General features: G+C 46.0%; 1 protein-coding gene across 4 annotated transcripts in view; it reads left to right on the plus strand.

The window, feature by feature from the left end:
- Nucleotides 1-15,451, plus strand: part of Zfhx3 (zinc finger homeobox 3) — a 241,717-nt gene that overhangs the window by 190,977 nt on the left and 35,289 nt on the right. For all 4 annotated transcript variants that reach the window (XR_011705362.1, XM_071604882.1, XM_027933041.2 and 1 more), the window contains exon 5: nucleotides 7,305-7,412. Coding sequence is in view for 3 of the 4 variants with exons in the window: in XM_071604882.1 (XP_071460983.1) it covers nucleotides 7,305-7,412 (108 nt within the window). In the remaining variant the exon portion in view is untranslated. The remainder of the gene's footprint in view (nucleotides 1-7,304; nucleotides 7,413-15,451) is intronic.

The following is a 15,451-nucleotide window of genomic DNA, read 5'->3' on the forward strand; positions in this document are numbered from 1 at the left end:
GACATCCTCGTGGCGCTGGACCTCACTTTACCCAGCAGGGGCTGGACGCGCAGGCTGCAGCTCGGCCCAGCTTCCCAGGCTGCCTCTGGCCGCACAATCCCCATTTTTCTTGTTTCTGTAAACAGTGGCGAGATCTTCAAATATACAAAAGCATAAATGGTCTCTATTCCCCAATTAGTCATTTTTAATAATACCCAGACTTGCCTGCAAAGTGTTGATTTCTACTGCCCGATGCCAAAAGTCAGGGTCAAGGAGGTGGGGGACAGGAAAGAAGGTCGGGTGTGGGGGTGGTGAGGAGGCCGAATTCCTTCAGTGTTGGGCTGTCCTGTGAAGCCTGCCCCAGAGGCCCCTCAGAGGCTGGCAGGCCTCCACCAGAGACCTCTCAGGCTCCGGCCAGAAACACCAGCCAGGCCCCAGGTGTGTTTGGTAAATGAGCACCTCGTGCTACAAGGAACCCTCGTGGTCAAATGATCACTTCAAGGGTCCACACGGAAAGGTGCTCTGTGCCAGAGGAGGGGTGTGTGTCTGATCTTTTCCATGTCCCCTGGTTCCCCTCCTGCCTATGTCCTGGCAAATTTTGATGGGCTGAAATCTGTTTATAAATGTCATCTTTGAGAAAGAAGGTGGTTTTGTTTAAACAACTGGTTAGGAGCTTGGCCAATCTGACCGATTTTTAAGCCACCAGGGTGGGGGCAAATGACCTGTAGGAGCACCGTGTGGAGTCCCGAGGAAAGCAGCCAGGCCACAGCACCTGTGGAGGGGGACCAGCAGCAGCTGCTCCCTGGCTCTGTCCCTTAGACTCAGTGGGAGAGGTCCTATCAAGGGGAGATGGCAGGTGGCAGGGGGCCACTGTACCTCTCATCCACATGGAAAACCCACTTTGACTAAAAGCCTGGTGGTCTTTTGGCACACTGCAGTTTTGACTTCTTGTTGAAAGAGAAATGACATCTTACCCCAAGAAGGTGGGAAAACCTTACGCTCCTGATGAATAAATGAAGGTGCTGGCTGCAGAGCCCTGTCTGTCCTGCCCTCCCCGACACCTGCCGTCGCCTTCCCACATCAGGGGTCCTGCCGGGTCTACCACAGTTGTGTCTCACGACATCCCACTTATCGGTGTCCTTGTGCATCCCGGGCCCATCCTCTTCTGACTTGGTTTCTTCCTTGATGAGTCTGTACCCTGCTAAGAAGTAGAAAGCAGATTGGACAAAGTTGGTCAGCAATTAAAACAATATTCAGGGCTTGTCCACGTGGGTGGTTTTGTAAATGGCCTGTTCTGTGTGTTCCAGTGAGAGCGTGCTGTCTTTACTGAGATGCCAAGTAGAAGGCATGTGATGAGAACAGTTTGTATCGTGGTAAGCAGGCCACCTTGATTGAGGGGAGCCTTCTTAGAGCTGGGGTGTTGTCACCCCATAAACCAACTCACCGGAAGTTCCCTCTCAGGCAGCTTCCAATCAGATTGCCAGGCCTGGAATGATACTGCAGAATAAAACCTGGGAACAGACATTATAGAAGATGCTCTTGGTGGAGCTGCTGGTGGCTTGTTACCTTCAGGAAGTAGGTGTAAATGTGCAGTTAGGACACAGCCCTTGATTCCTGGAGAGTCACTGACTGGTAGGACCTTGGATCATCATGCAGTGAGATCCCACTTGCAAAATGTCCCAGAGAGTGAGTGGCCCACACCTGTAGGTATAGCCACTATTGTCACTACCACTATCTCTTCCTCTCTGGCATGAAGAGAGAAGATGGGACTAGAATTAAAACTGGAAACATGAGGGTTGTCTTTCTGTCACCATTGCCAGTCACATCCTGTTACATGTTTCTATTGTAGCAGAATTTTAGTGCCCTGGATTTTATTTGAATCATGTGGTATAAGCCCTAGTAGTCATCTTCTCTGTTGTAGGATTGGATCTGATCTCTGTTTGCAAAATAAAGCATACATACCCTGTAGAGTACCTGCAGCCAGGAGAGGTTTCCCCTTGACAGTGAATCACCAAGAGACCTGGACCCGTCATGTTCTGCCCTCACCTTCCAGTTGTGCCAGCCAAGGCTGAAAGAGCACATTTGACTGGCCAGGGCATATAGTGAGTCTCAGAGTCCTGTGCCTTCACAGGAGGTGCAGGAACAAGAGGACAAAGCACAATCCCAAGTCCCTCTCTACCCACCACAGAGACACCAGCAAACGCCACTTGTAGCCACCACCCTCTGTGTCACTCCTGCTGGCCAGAGTGTGCTGAGCCTTTCCCGCCTGCCTCCGTGGTCGCCCTTGGGTTAATTAGGTTGAAAACAGAGAAAGGAAAAGCTTTAACCCTATCTTCAAAGTAAGCAGATTGGTTATTTTGTTTTTCAAAGAAGAGGGTCCTATATACAATTAAAACTTGTTTCTGGTAAACCTCATTCCAGGAAGGATGAGCTTTTAACAAAAGGCCTTTGACAGCTGCAGGCTATTTCATTTTTTTTAATGCCGAATGAAAAATCAATACATTTTTCTGGGTTATACATATTCAGAACAGGCCTGATATTTCCATTAGAATGGAAAGTGGGTGTCTGTGCACATCTCGCCTGTCAGAGCTGCACCACCGCATTTTCCAAGCCACTGCTAAATATTTCAAACCTGATTTGATTGTGGTTCATGACAGCTAATGTTTCTCAGCTCTTGAGCCTGCCGACAGGCAAACGCACTCCCCCCAACCCTGCTCCCCCCAAAGAAAAAGGAAAGAACAATTTCATTCTTCGGGGATCACATATTGGTGCATTATTTAAGTAACATGTTCGTGTGAGAGCGTTGGGTACCGACACCCTGATTCTTAGGAGAATTTCCAAATTTCTATCACATCTAGGCACCGTGGGGGCTTTGTCAGGTTTGAATTAATCTACATTATCCTGTTAAGAGTGAGGAACAGAGGGACTAGTCTTAATCATTGATTGACTCCCCTTTCTTTCAAGCCTGTAAGCGATTTGTAAAGTACCCTCAATGGACACGTCACTCGGCCCCCGTCATTTGGGGGAGCAGTACCTTTTTTTTTTTTTTAACAACTAGAACATTTTCATGAGTGACAATTTGGGGAGCGTATGTTGTGGGTGGAATGCTGACTTCGTGATGATCCCACTTCTATTTTTGGCTCCTGCCTTGCGCTCCTTCCACAAACCAATTTCCAGGTTGTTCATAAAATGGTTACAAATCCCCACAGGGTTGCCAGTTGGCACATGCACCTCCTTTGGGAGCAGACTTCACCACAAATGGGGGAGTCATACTGTCACCTTTACCAAGATGCTAACTATGAGGTGTGTGAAGAGAACAGTTTGCATTTGTGGTGAGCAAAACCACCTCGATTGAAGGGGGATTTTCTGGGACGATGGTCTCATCCTCCTGAAAAGTGAAACCGCCTTGGGAATCTCCCCCTTCTAGAATATACTCATCTGTTGGGATGCTTCCACCGGGGCTCTGCCTTTACCATGAGTGACAGGAGCAGGCCAGGTTTGGACTAGCCCTAGGAAGTGCTGCCTGGGAGTTGTAAGGAGGAGGCTGGGAGGGAAATAGATTTTTAGAGGCCTCAGTCACGGTTCTACATGGAAGTGAAGGCAGAAGGGACCTGGAGGCCTCTCTGTTTTTCAAGATTTGCTTCCATTTCCTTTTCACATGAAAATATGTACAGTGGGGAGTGGGTGCCCTCACTTGGGGGCTACATGGGGCACAGGCATCCCAGTGGGCCTCTGCAGTGTCTTAGAGGCACCTTTTCTGGTGCCTAAAAGAGACCTGACCAGGACATGGGGTGCTCTGGGCCTACTGCCTCCTGCCAAGAACCAGGTGACACTGAGGAGTAGTCACCCAGGTCCTGGCCACACCCTTGAGAAAGCATTCCTGGGCTGCTCTGATTGGGGTCTGAAATACTATGAAATGCTTCCATCTTCCAGGGAAGATGGTTTTGGTGTGTCTGTTTCAACCTTGAAAATGGTCCCGTGGCTATTGTGTGTTCTGAGTGAGAGCCTCAGTCCAAGTCCTCACTTATTCCCACCATCTGCCTGAACCTGGTATTTCAGGGGTGGAAACGTGCAGCTTCTGTAGTGACCCCAACCAGTGGTCACTGACTTCACGTGGGGAAAATGCAATCAATGGCCTGTGGGGAAAAACTTCCCCTCCATTCTGGGTTCTGCCAGCACGTGTGTATCCAACAGATCCCTAAAAGGAACAAGGGCTAGATAGCAGCCCTGGGAGTTGGCGTATAAATGCAGCTCTCTGCAGAGTGGTTGCCCATCCGCCCTGGCTCCCACGTTTCCAGGGACAGAACTCCATGCCTTTCCTTTGGGTGCCTGAGACCTGGCTCTTGGTGAGGGGCCTGGCTTTACACTTTTGGGGACCAGTGAAAACACACCCTGTCTGCAAAGCATTGTGGGCCTGAGCTGTCTGGACTAATTCGTAGTTTGTATCCCTGCTTTTTAATCATTTCTCTACCTTTATTGGTATTCAGAGCTCACAGTTTTCCGGTTACCGTCAGCCTGGGCTTTCATCCATTTTAAAGAGCCTTTTTCCTTCTCGTTGTTGATGATGATGGTATAAAGACAGATGGTGTAACTGCTTATGAATGTCCTATTTTATTTCTCCAGGACCAGACAGTTCACTTGGAGACGTAGATTATTTCCACATGCGCAGGTTAGGCGGCCCAGACTTGCCTGCCTCCTGCAGCCAGCTGCCCTCCTGGCCTTGCCATGCGGAGGGCGACACCTGTAGGTGCCAGGTGGAACTGCATGGAAGCTCTGGCTTGGCTGAATGGGACCTGGTTTTTAGCTGGGTTGAGGGACACCGACTGATTCCCTGTAGAAGGAGCCTGCTTGTCCAGAAGTTTCTTAATCATTTTATCTTCCACCACACATGTAATATCAGTCTTTCAGTGAATGAGTCACAAATGATAACAGTCAATCCAGGAACCTTAGAAGAAGAAAAGAGAGAGAGAGAGAGAAGCAAAATCAGCTCCTGAAATAACCTCTTTAGTTTTTTCCTCTCATTGGAACATGGCTGCCTTCATTTTCTGCTCACAGTAGGGCAGCAAGGGGAGACAGCACAGGCCCAGATGGGCCTGCCAAACGCTGGCTCCAGGAGTGTTCGCCAAGTGCCACCCGGTCTCCTTGCCCTTGCTTCAAAGATCTGTTCATTCTTTACAGTCTCTGTCTTTGGATAGATTCATCCTGGGGTCAGTGCCAGGTGACAATGAGTTTTTAACTCTGCTCCAGCAACTGAAGGCCACATAATGCGCAGGAGCAAGGCACTGGCCTTGGAGATTGACTGCCCAATAGGTAAACTCCTTCCCTCCTCTGCTGAGAAGCGCCTTCAGACATTGTTACCACATCAGGGCGTTGTCAGTTTGCAGGTGTCAGACTTTCCAGCTAAGGTGATACTGTGTGTGTACTAGAGGGGTGAGACCACCGAGCCATCTCTTTGCCTAATCAAATTTGATCGATGTATCCGTACTACAGATTCTGTGTACCACAGCATGTACTGGGACAAATGAGTATATTTTGAGACCTAACTAAATTTGGGTAGACCCAATTTAATGATATTGCTTAATTGAAGAGCCACTGAAAGATGCATTTTGTAATTATAGATTTGAATGGTTTTTGTCAAAAGCCTAAAAATGTGCATGAAACATCTTGCCCAGACATATTTGAGATGGTGCAGGTACCATGCCTGGTAACTTTCTTGCTGTTACTCTACTAACACCTACATGTTTTTTTCTACTGAATGATGTATGATGTTACATAGGACTGTATATATGATTAACTTCAAGCCACCATTGTATGATTTTTCTCTGAACTAAAGGTAAGGTGAAGAGGCTTGATTTTAACTTCACTATGAACGAGACAAAAACAGAGACATAGAAATCACATGTGGAACCCTGAATTGGAGTTGAAAATGAGCAGTGGCTTATTTCGTCTGTATTTGCCACAACTGCCTCACAAACCCCTTACTGTTAGTAATGAAGGAAGAACATTCCCTGATCCCTTGTTCATATTCCCAGTCATTGGACCTCCATCATCTTTCTGGAAGAATTAGGAAATATGATTCTAAAATGATGCTTTCTTCTTTGATTGTTTTAGAAACCCTTTGAGGTCAATTGACTTTTACCTCTTTTACTTCACTTTGTGGGATAAAATTCAGAGGCAGTATTATGGAGGGTCAGAGGGTGTAACACCTATGTTATTTAAAAGTGGAGCTGGAATTGGAGAGCTCTATGGTGGAATCAGCCAGACTCTCATGTAGGGTTCCCTGTTCCTAATGGGTCTGGTCTGGTGCCAGCCTGGGTTGATAGAGAGGGCACCTCTGCTCTGTACCGGAGAGGTGTGCTCTTCAGAGTCTCCTGATAATCTCATCAATATGAAAATGGTTTTTCACCTTGGTTTGTCTGCTTTCTCCATTCACCTAGCCCATTCTTACTGAATACAGGATTTAGATGTTGATCCATGGGGCCAGGAGAACATAGAGAAGTGTCTCACTTTCTTTTCCTCAGCATCTAAAGAATCTTTTCTTCTTCCCCACTTGGGATGATGGCATTTTACTTCATAATTAACCTAGTTTTGAAAATGGCTATTCTTCTACCTTTGCTATAACACTGTGATGAGTCAAAGAGGCATTTCTTGGATTAGCTTTAAGCCAGTAGTGCGGAAAGAGTGGAATGATTTCAAAAGGAGAGTGTGTGAGTTTGTTACAGACTTTTATCCCTTTGCCTCTCCTCACTGACCACGGCATACCCACAGATGCCATTAGGATTTCTAGAAACCAATCATTGATATTCTGTGACTCTTCAGAACCTGAACAACTGCAAAAAAAAAAAAATTCCCATCACAGTCAGGCACTGCCATGCCCATGGCCCATGAAAGGCCCCGTGAGTTGGCCTGGTCTAGTCCAATACCAGGATGTTCTGGGGATGGAGGTAGGTAACGTGAACAGTTTTAAGTTTGGGGTTTTTTCCCATTTTCAAGTGTAGCCTACTTGCATATGACTTTAGGGCCTGAGCTGAGTTACTGCATCAACATGGTCAGTTTTTCAATTGGAAACTCTCAAGTGAGGCATCCAGAATCTCTGAAAATACCTAGAGGCCATGCCTGGAGCAAACACAGCCTCATACCAACTGCATCCTCAGGCCCCAGTAAATCCTTAGCAAGGCTGTCCTCTGAGGGGCCTTGGGAAGAGGGTAAGGACAGAATCATTGGCTTGGTGTTTTATAGTTGGCAGCTCCTTGGAATGGGGGCTGAGTCCTTCCTCTTCTTTCCGTGTTTGAATCCTTGACGGTTTTGTTTTTCTCTTTTTTCAGAAGAAGCCATTGAAGATGTTGAAGGACCCAGTGAAACGGCTGCTGATCCAGAGGAGCTTGCTAAAGACCAAGAGAGTGGAGGCGAGAAAGACCAGAACAAGTGGACAGGTAGCGCGTGCAGCTGCCCTTAAGCCTCTGGGATTCCGCCCCTGGAAGTACGGGGCTGTCGGGGAGTGGGTGCATCTTTAATCTGCCCGGGGAAACTGTGTTGGCTCTGGAAGAGAGGAGGGGGACTTCGTTTTGCTTTTTAGAGTGGTCACTTTCAATCCTCTTTAGTAAGTTATATTAAAGAATTTTAAAGTTTTTAAATGTCTGGGGGGATGCAGCAGAGGTTGTTGAGTGGCACTTGATCTGGTCACCTCCATTCTCAGCCTCCGGGTTCTCTGAGGGAGTCAGCAGTGAAGGCTGGCCTTTGCCTGGACACAGCCTACAGGCTCTTGGTGTCCCTCCCCAGCCCCACCCTCAGGGCCAGCACCCGCATGCTGGAGTCCCACCTCAGGGGAGACAGACAGTGCAGCCAGGCAGGACATCTGACCAAAAGCAGAAGAAACTGAAGAAGCCAAGACAGGAAGTGCTATTTCTGGAAAAACTGGTGCTGCGAGAGGAGGAAGAGCCATTTCTCAGGATGATAAGATTTCGGCATTGAGGGAAGAAAGAGCTGAGACTATGAAGAAAAGCTCAGGTTTTTCAAGAAGGAGCAAAGTCATTTTTGAGAAGACTTACTGGACAGATACGTCTCCCAGAAGCCATTGCGATAATAAAAGCAAATGATACCACAAGCTACAGTTATTTTACTTGGTCAGCCCGGTTCTCACTACCATTGTTGTTATTATAATGCCTTGATTTTTTTTTTTTTTTTTTTTTTTGAGAACATATTTACCTTTCAGAGTCTATTGGTTGGGCTTTTGTTACTTTTCTCGGCAAAACTGTTCTTAAATCATGCTCGGTGCGGCCTTCACTATTTAAACAAGATACAGAATCTTGGAGAGAGGCCAGGGGAGGCCAGTGAAAGTGACTGAAGGCTGAGAAATACTGCCTCTGAGAAGAGGCTAAAGAAACTGGGGCCATTCAGCTTAGGAAAGAAAAATCCAAGAGGCAGTGGAATGACTTCCAAATATTGGGAGGGACCCGGCAGATGAGGCCACAAATGCTGTCCTGTGTTTCCTGGGAGATAGGAACTGGCCATCATGGGGGCTGAGTGAATGGACAGAGTGCTGGGCAGACTTTACCATCCATGCTGCTCAGCGTCTATTTCAACCTACGCTCGGAGGAGTCCATCGCTGAGGGATGGACTCAGACTCCCAGGGCAGGAGGACAGGATGCACATCTGTGCCCAAAGACCCCCTCCTGCATGCTTTGCCTGGACCAAGATCCTAGTTTCTGCTGCAGTATTCAGGGAAGATCTAACACGTGGTTCCAATGGCAGTCAGACATGTCTGTCTACAGGAGGCAAGGGAGAGGATTTCACTAACATTGTTGAAGACTGGGTGACCTTCTGGGCCATCTGTTTGTCATCATGATTTGGACGCTTGCTTTCTAATCCAGACTCTGCCACTTCCTAGCTGTGTGACCTCGCTTAAGGTCCCTTAACCTTGCTGTGCCTGTTTCTTCACATGAGGTGGGATTTTAAGAAGTACCCACGATACAGAACTGCCGTGAGGATTATTGGAATGAGGGGAGGTTAGAACAGTGCCCAGCATGGAGTAAGCTGTCTAAGGAGTTTGTTTGTTTAATCATTTAGTTAAATAAGATGAGGAAAGGTAGTGGCAGTTTCTAATAGGGTTCTCCCATTGGAATGTCTGGTAGCCTGTGGCTTCTGGGAATTTCACTGAGAAGCTGGCAGGAGCAACATACACGCAAGGATTTAGTGGGATCATGCTAATGGTATTTGGTACATATTTCCTGTATGCAGATGACACTAGGAAACATAAAAAGTGGTCCTGCTTGCAGAGCTGCTACTGGGTGCAACAGCCTGAGCCAGCAACTTTGTATATGCTGCTCAAATTCTTAGAACCAGTGTAGGACAGGCTTTGTTGAGGGCCCTTCAATTAAATCTTTTTTTTTTTTTTTTTTTTAGTTGTGGATGGACAAAATATATTTATTTATTTTTATGTGGTGCTGAGGATCGAACCCAGTGCCTCACACATGCAAGGTAGCTACAGCCCCAGCCCTCAATCAAATCTTGTTCACATGTTTATAATTCCATAGAAGCATGTCTTCATGCTCCTGTGCCAGTAGACAAGCTAGGCCATTGGGATACTCTAAAAAGATGCAAAATGAGCACCATAGAAATGAATGTCCTTGATAAGGCCCCACTCTCTCATGCATTCATTCAGGCGACAGGTTGACTTAATCTTTACCTCCAAAAGACAGAACAAATATGAATGAATGAATAACTCAGAGGTGCACCTTGCCAGATGCACAGTAGTACATAGAGAAGGGAAAATTCTTTCCCGACTCCTGCAAATGATCCTCTTTTGACCCGAAGCATAATTTTGTCTATAGCGTCTGAGTGTGTAATGACAGGCTTTATTAAGGTACTTGGGCCAATTTGATCTCGGAATCGATATAGATGCCAGCAACTCTTCTGAGCTTTCTTTTGGATCCTTAGTATTTTATATATATAAAAAAAAAATCTACGTTTATTCCATTTACTCCCTAAATTGAGCCGTTCCTACCTGATTAAATGTGTCGGGGAGCACTTCCTCCTGGCAAATAAATAAATAGTGATTTCACAATTTGTTCTGTTGATTAGTGGCTGCTCGTGATGCAGATTAATAATATTTCAAATAGGTCTGGATAATTGGCATTTTCTCAGCTATTGATTATGTAGTTTGGGGGGTTTGTTCAGGAATGGATAATCTTTATTAAAAATTTTTAGTTATTTATTTTTGTATTGAAGTAGGACTCCGGATTCTCTTTGGGTGCCCTTCTTCCATATTCTTTTACTTGGTTGTGAGGTCTTTTTTACCTTGGATGGCAGCGAGACAGACAAGATAGTGATTTGAATCACAGCAGGGTCAATTCCATGATCAGTGACTGAGTCCCTACCCTAAACAGGGCACTAGTCAGAGTTCCAGTGAACACAAATTCTAATCAGCAAGATTATAGGCCTCACCTTCAGGAACTCTGCCTGTCGTAAGAACAGGATTAATACAGGTCAGTGCTGTCCAACAGAACTTCCTGTGCCAATAGAAATGGTCTGCATCTGAGTGGAATAATACGGTAGCCATTGGCCACAAGTGGCTATTGAGCACTTAAAGTGTGACTAGACCACCAAATTTTAAATTTTATTTAATTTTAATGAATTTGGATTTAAATAGCCACACATGTACAGCTATAGTTACTCAAAAGAAACAAACCTAACCCTGAACGGGCGCCTTGCAGGGATGATGTTGCAGGTATCATAAAGGCTGTGGTCAGTTCGGAACCTATGCGAGGCCCGGTTAGAGTGCTTCGCTCCTGTCCTTCCTGGCGGGCAAGCCACAAAGGCGCTCACAGGTGCTGCTTCCCACAGCCCTGAGGCCAGGGCTAGTTGCTTATCCCAGTGGGCCGTCATTTTCTGATATGCCTTGGTGTGAGACAAAGTTGGGGAGCTCTGCTTCATATACATTACCTCGTTTGATTCCCGCCCTGACCCATGAACTCAATGTTATAAATAACCACCCTCTCACTCCTACCATTTTGTAGACAAGAAAACAGCCCTGGAGAGCTAGAGCAAGTTGCCCAAAGGTATACAAATGGGCTCCGGTTTGCATGTTGCTTTGCTGCTTACTTGATCTCAGACAGCTAAGGCTCTCACCAGTGGGCCCACAGCCTCTGATCATTTTCTCTAATTTTCCACTCTTGTTGTAGCATAAGGAGTTGCACACTTCCAAAGTTGTGAGCTGAGAGCAGGATAGGCAGCTCCCTGTGAGTTCATAGTGAACTGGGTTGGCAGCCAGCAATAGGCCTTGTAAAGAGCCAGTGTCCTGCTCAGTCTCAAAGCAGGTTAGCGATGTGGAAAGAACTGTGTGGATTTGGAGTCAGGGAACCACCAGATAACAAGTGAGCTTGGTTGAGGGACCTCGCCTCTAGAAGCCCTGGGTGTCTCATCTGTGAAATGTGGACAGGTGAGAGTCACCAGCCTCAGCCATCTGTGGGTTCCATGATGGTAAGCAGTGGCACATATACAATCCCCTGTTAGACAAGGGTCACATCTAGTCAAGGCATGTGCAAAGCTCTCTCATGGGCAAATGGGGGGGGGGGCAGGGGCACAGGAAGGTTCTTGGAAGCCAAGCCTCCTCCCTAATGCATAGCCATTTCCACTGTCCAACTTTGTGGTTTCTCTCTTGAAACATGAAAATGACCCCTTGTTGTCTTTACCAGAGTGGATTTCAATGTGTGTGTTCTAGATTAAAGAGCCCCCAGTGTCAACCACTGAACAGTGATTAATGTAATGATTAGCCTATCAATCATTAATTGCTGTAAATTAAGTGATATACAATTAATGTGATGCTTTATCACCAATAATTAGGGGAAAAAATTGAACTCTTGGCAAAGAATCATAGCAAGATGGTTATTTAAATGCTGTAACTGCCATCGTCTGTAGCCACAGAGCACCATGGCTGGGTGTAGTTAAGGGAATTTGAGACGGGATGACTGGGGGTCTTGGTGCTTTAAAAAAGAGGGGGATGGGTGGAGCCATAGCTCACCTTAAAATGACACCATGATGATGCTTCAGAAATCCCTGGTGTTTTTGTAAAACTTGCAGTAGGAATTGTAGTCTGTTTTTTTCTGGAGGAAGGGCCTGAAGGGATTTTACTTTATTATTATATTTTTTAAATCCATGATGCTCACCTAGCACAGAGCAATTAGTGCAGCGGAGCGTCCCTGATTGGAATCCATGGAAGATCCCTATTACAGGCGGTATTAATGGGCTGGCGAGGTCCGGGCGACTGTGAGGGGAAAGTGTGTTTATGGAACACGGTGCTGGCAGGCATGATTCCAATCGGGTTTGACATGTTTAACATAAATGTATAGTGTACGGCTCTTGCTGCATATGAATAATTCCTGCAGACCCGCTGCCTTTCTAATTACTGAGGTTGAAAAAAAGCAGGTCAGGCACATCCTGGTGGAAATCTATTACCAGCCCTCCCCTTACTCTCCCTGTTGTTTACAGCTTTGTATAAATAGAGATGCCATTGTACGGGGAACCTAGTACCTGAAATGTAATCTGTGACAGAGAATGTGGAGGGGCTGAAAAAAAATTCTCTCTCTCTCTCTCTCTCTCTCTCTCTCTCTCCTTTTTTAAAAATCTTTAATTAGGTCCATAAGGACCAAAGAAGTTATGTGCTAAGAGGAAGCATTTATATATTAGAAAAGCACTGGGCTAGTAGGAGTCAGAAACCCTGGGTTCAAGGTTCGATTCTGCCACTGAGATTACCTGCATGAACTTAGGTTTCTGGACCTCAGTTTCAAATCTGTAAAATGGTAGATTGGACTAAATGGGTCTTATGGTTCTGCAACTCCATGAATAGATGTAAGTGGAAGAGGGACAGCTAAAGAGTACTGCAAACCTTGAAAAATACTAATTACTGAAGTCAGAACACTGGGTCTCTGAAAGATTTCCTAGTCTGTGGCTAATTAATATGGCATGGATCAGAGGGCTCCTTGGAGGTCAGAAGTACCAAGTCCTGCTCTCGCCTGGCTCTGTGTTATCGGGACTCATCAGATCTGGTGTGATGTGGACATCAATGGCAGAGTCCTTGACATCTCACATGGGTGCCTTTGGGCGGCACCCACATTACCAGTCCTGTGTAGCTAGAGCCCAGTCACCACCTCTACACCTCTTCAGAAACCCTTTTGGCCTAACTACTATCCTTCTGGCACTTGGCTCCATTTCCCTACTCACCCGGAAGTCAGTCTGTCTTTGCCGTGGGATGCATGAGAAGGAATTCTGGGAGTCTCACTTGCATGGCCCCGTTGTGGCTCACATTCCTGCCAATGGAAACCATTTTTGGTTTTAGGTTTTCACACATGGAAATTGTGTGGCTGTGTCAGCTTTCCCAGAGTCCACTTGTCCCCCTCCCTCCCCCCTTTTTTTCCAGGCCACTCTCAGTATAATTTGGCTGCTTAAAGTCACTGCAGGCAGAATTCTGTCTCACAATTGAAAACAAATCATGAACTATTTTTATGTTGGGAAGCAAAAATAGATACGGGGTGTGGTATATATCTGGACTTGCCTGAATTCCAGTAATTCAAAGGCCTTGGCTTTGAGAATTCATATTATTAAGTCACAGAAGAGATAGGGACCACATAAGTTGAACAAATACATTTTGTTCAGATATTCAAACATGGAAGGGACTCACTTTCTAGAAGAGGTTAATCATGGCATATGTTGTGAGAATTATCATCAAGGTATAGATAAAGGACAGTGAAAATATAAATCAAGAAGCATATCATTGTTCATCACTATAGAAAGTACCTTATAGATTTGCACAGGATTCTTACAAAGTGGCCATGTTAATCTTTCCTGCTTTGTCCCAGGTCTAGCTTTTGCACATGTTATTAGAATCATCATGACTTAAAAAACATCTTACCACCTCTCCTGGGGGGCATAAGAACACTTCCCTTAGGCTCCCCTATTCTTGGGTCCAGTGTTATCTTTATTTTGCAGGCTAGAGAACTAAGACTCATGTTAGGGACTCCTGGATGTCATCAGACCCCAATTTGCCTGGTCAGAGATACAGTCCCCACATCATAAAGCTAAAGAACATATAGCAAAATCACTCTGTCTGACTGTATGAAGATTGCAGAAGAACTTAAAAATCCTGTGCTTTTCTAATTATCAAACAGAACTGTCAGCTGTTCGTGGTCAGGGGCTACGTGCCCTTCTTTGATTTTTATAATCTCTAGCACCTGGCAAGTGCTTAAGATCTGTTTGGGTGTTTCGTTAGCAAACAGTTAGTAAAACAGCATCAGATAAATACTTTTGAGATCAAATTATTCAAATTTCTGCTTGGTGGATCTCAAATCCGTGGGTTAGTAGGATTGTTCCATGTTGCTGTGCAGAAAAGGAAAATTGGGAGTGTTTATCCTAAAAGCCTAGGTCTCTCCCATTCACTCTGCGGTTTTATGGCCTTATGGACTTGCATTATTTCCCAGCTACTTCTAAAAATGAAACCATAGCAACAGATGCTGGCGTTTTCACCTTGCGCAGGCTCAGTGGCAGGCTTCACGTGCCACTCCCTCACTGGCCTCGGGAAACCCCAGGAGTAGATTCTGTCATCCCACTGACAGGTGAGGAGACCAAAAGCTCAAACCCTAGGTACACAGCCAGGATCCAAACCACCGTGTGACCAGCATGCCCAACCCCTGTGCTTCGTTCCTTAGCACCTTCACCTTAGGGGAACTCAGCCGTTTCCGTGATGAGCACAGCTCCTGAGGAGTTCCTCATGGCGACTCGAGCTGTCTCCCACCCTTTGCGCAAATCACTTCTTGGCTTTTGGAGCACTGTGAACGAGTGCAGCGTGCAGCCTCCACGGAGACTGAGAGAAGCACCAATGTGAACATCACTGTCTCCAGTGCACAAAATACCGAGAGAAGCTGTTTCCCATCTTCTTGGTGCTTTAAATCTCCGGGGGAGAGTGGAGGATTATTCCCACTGGCCAGCCTCACAGGGGCCCGAGTGATACCTTTCTTTTCTAAGCACAGATTCTCACCCTGTCCTGGCAAACCTGGGCTAGCAAAAAGAAGCCCTTGACCATTCCCTCTGTCTATCACCATGCTGAACACATCCCCAAATTGTCTGTGTTTATTTATGCAAGTTTGGTTTCACTCTTAAAACTTAGTATTTTAGGAAGATAGGTTTGGAATGGAGAAAAAGCCAGAAGAGTATTGTTATATCCCAACTCTGGCTATGATGTATTGGGGCTCAGGGATCCTAATTTACCTAATTAGTATTTGATTTGCTGGGGACAAAATGAGCTTTAATTTTGACCTAGTCTCCTCAGGTCTGGCAACACCTCTGGTTTCCATCTCTTAGACCTCTGAGCCGTTTCCTCTGTCAGTCGAAGGGACTCCAAGGTTCCTTCCTGCTCTGGTTCTCTCCAGGTCTTTGGCCATCACAGTTCTGTCACAAAGCCAGAGGGCAGCATGATAAGTGC

Source organism: Marmota flaviventris, chromosome 18 (genome assembly GCF_047511675.1).
Source record: "Marmota flaviventris isolate mMarFla1 chromosome 18, mMarFla1.hap1, whole genome shotgun sequence".
Lineage (NCBI taxonomy): Eukaryota > Metazoa > Chordata > Mammalia > Rodentia > Sciuridae > Marmota > Marmota flaviventris.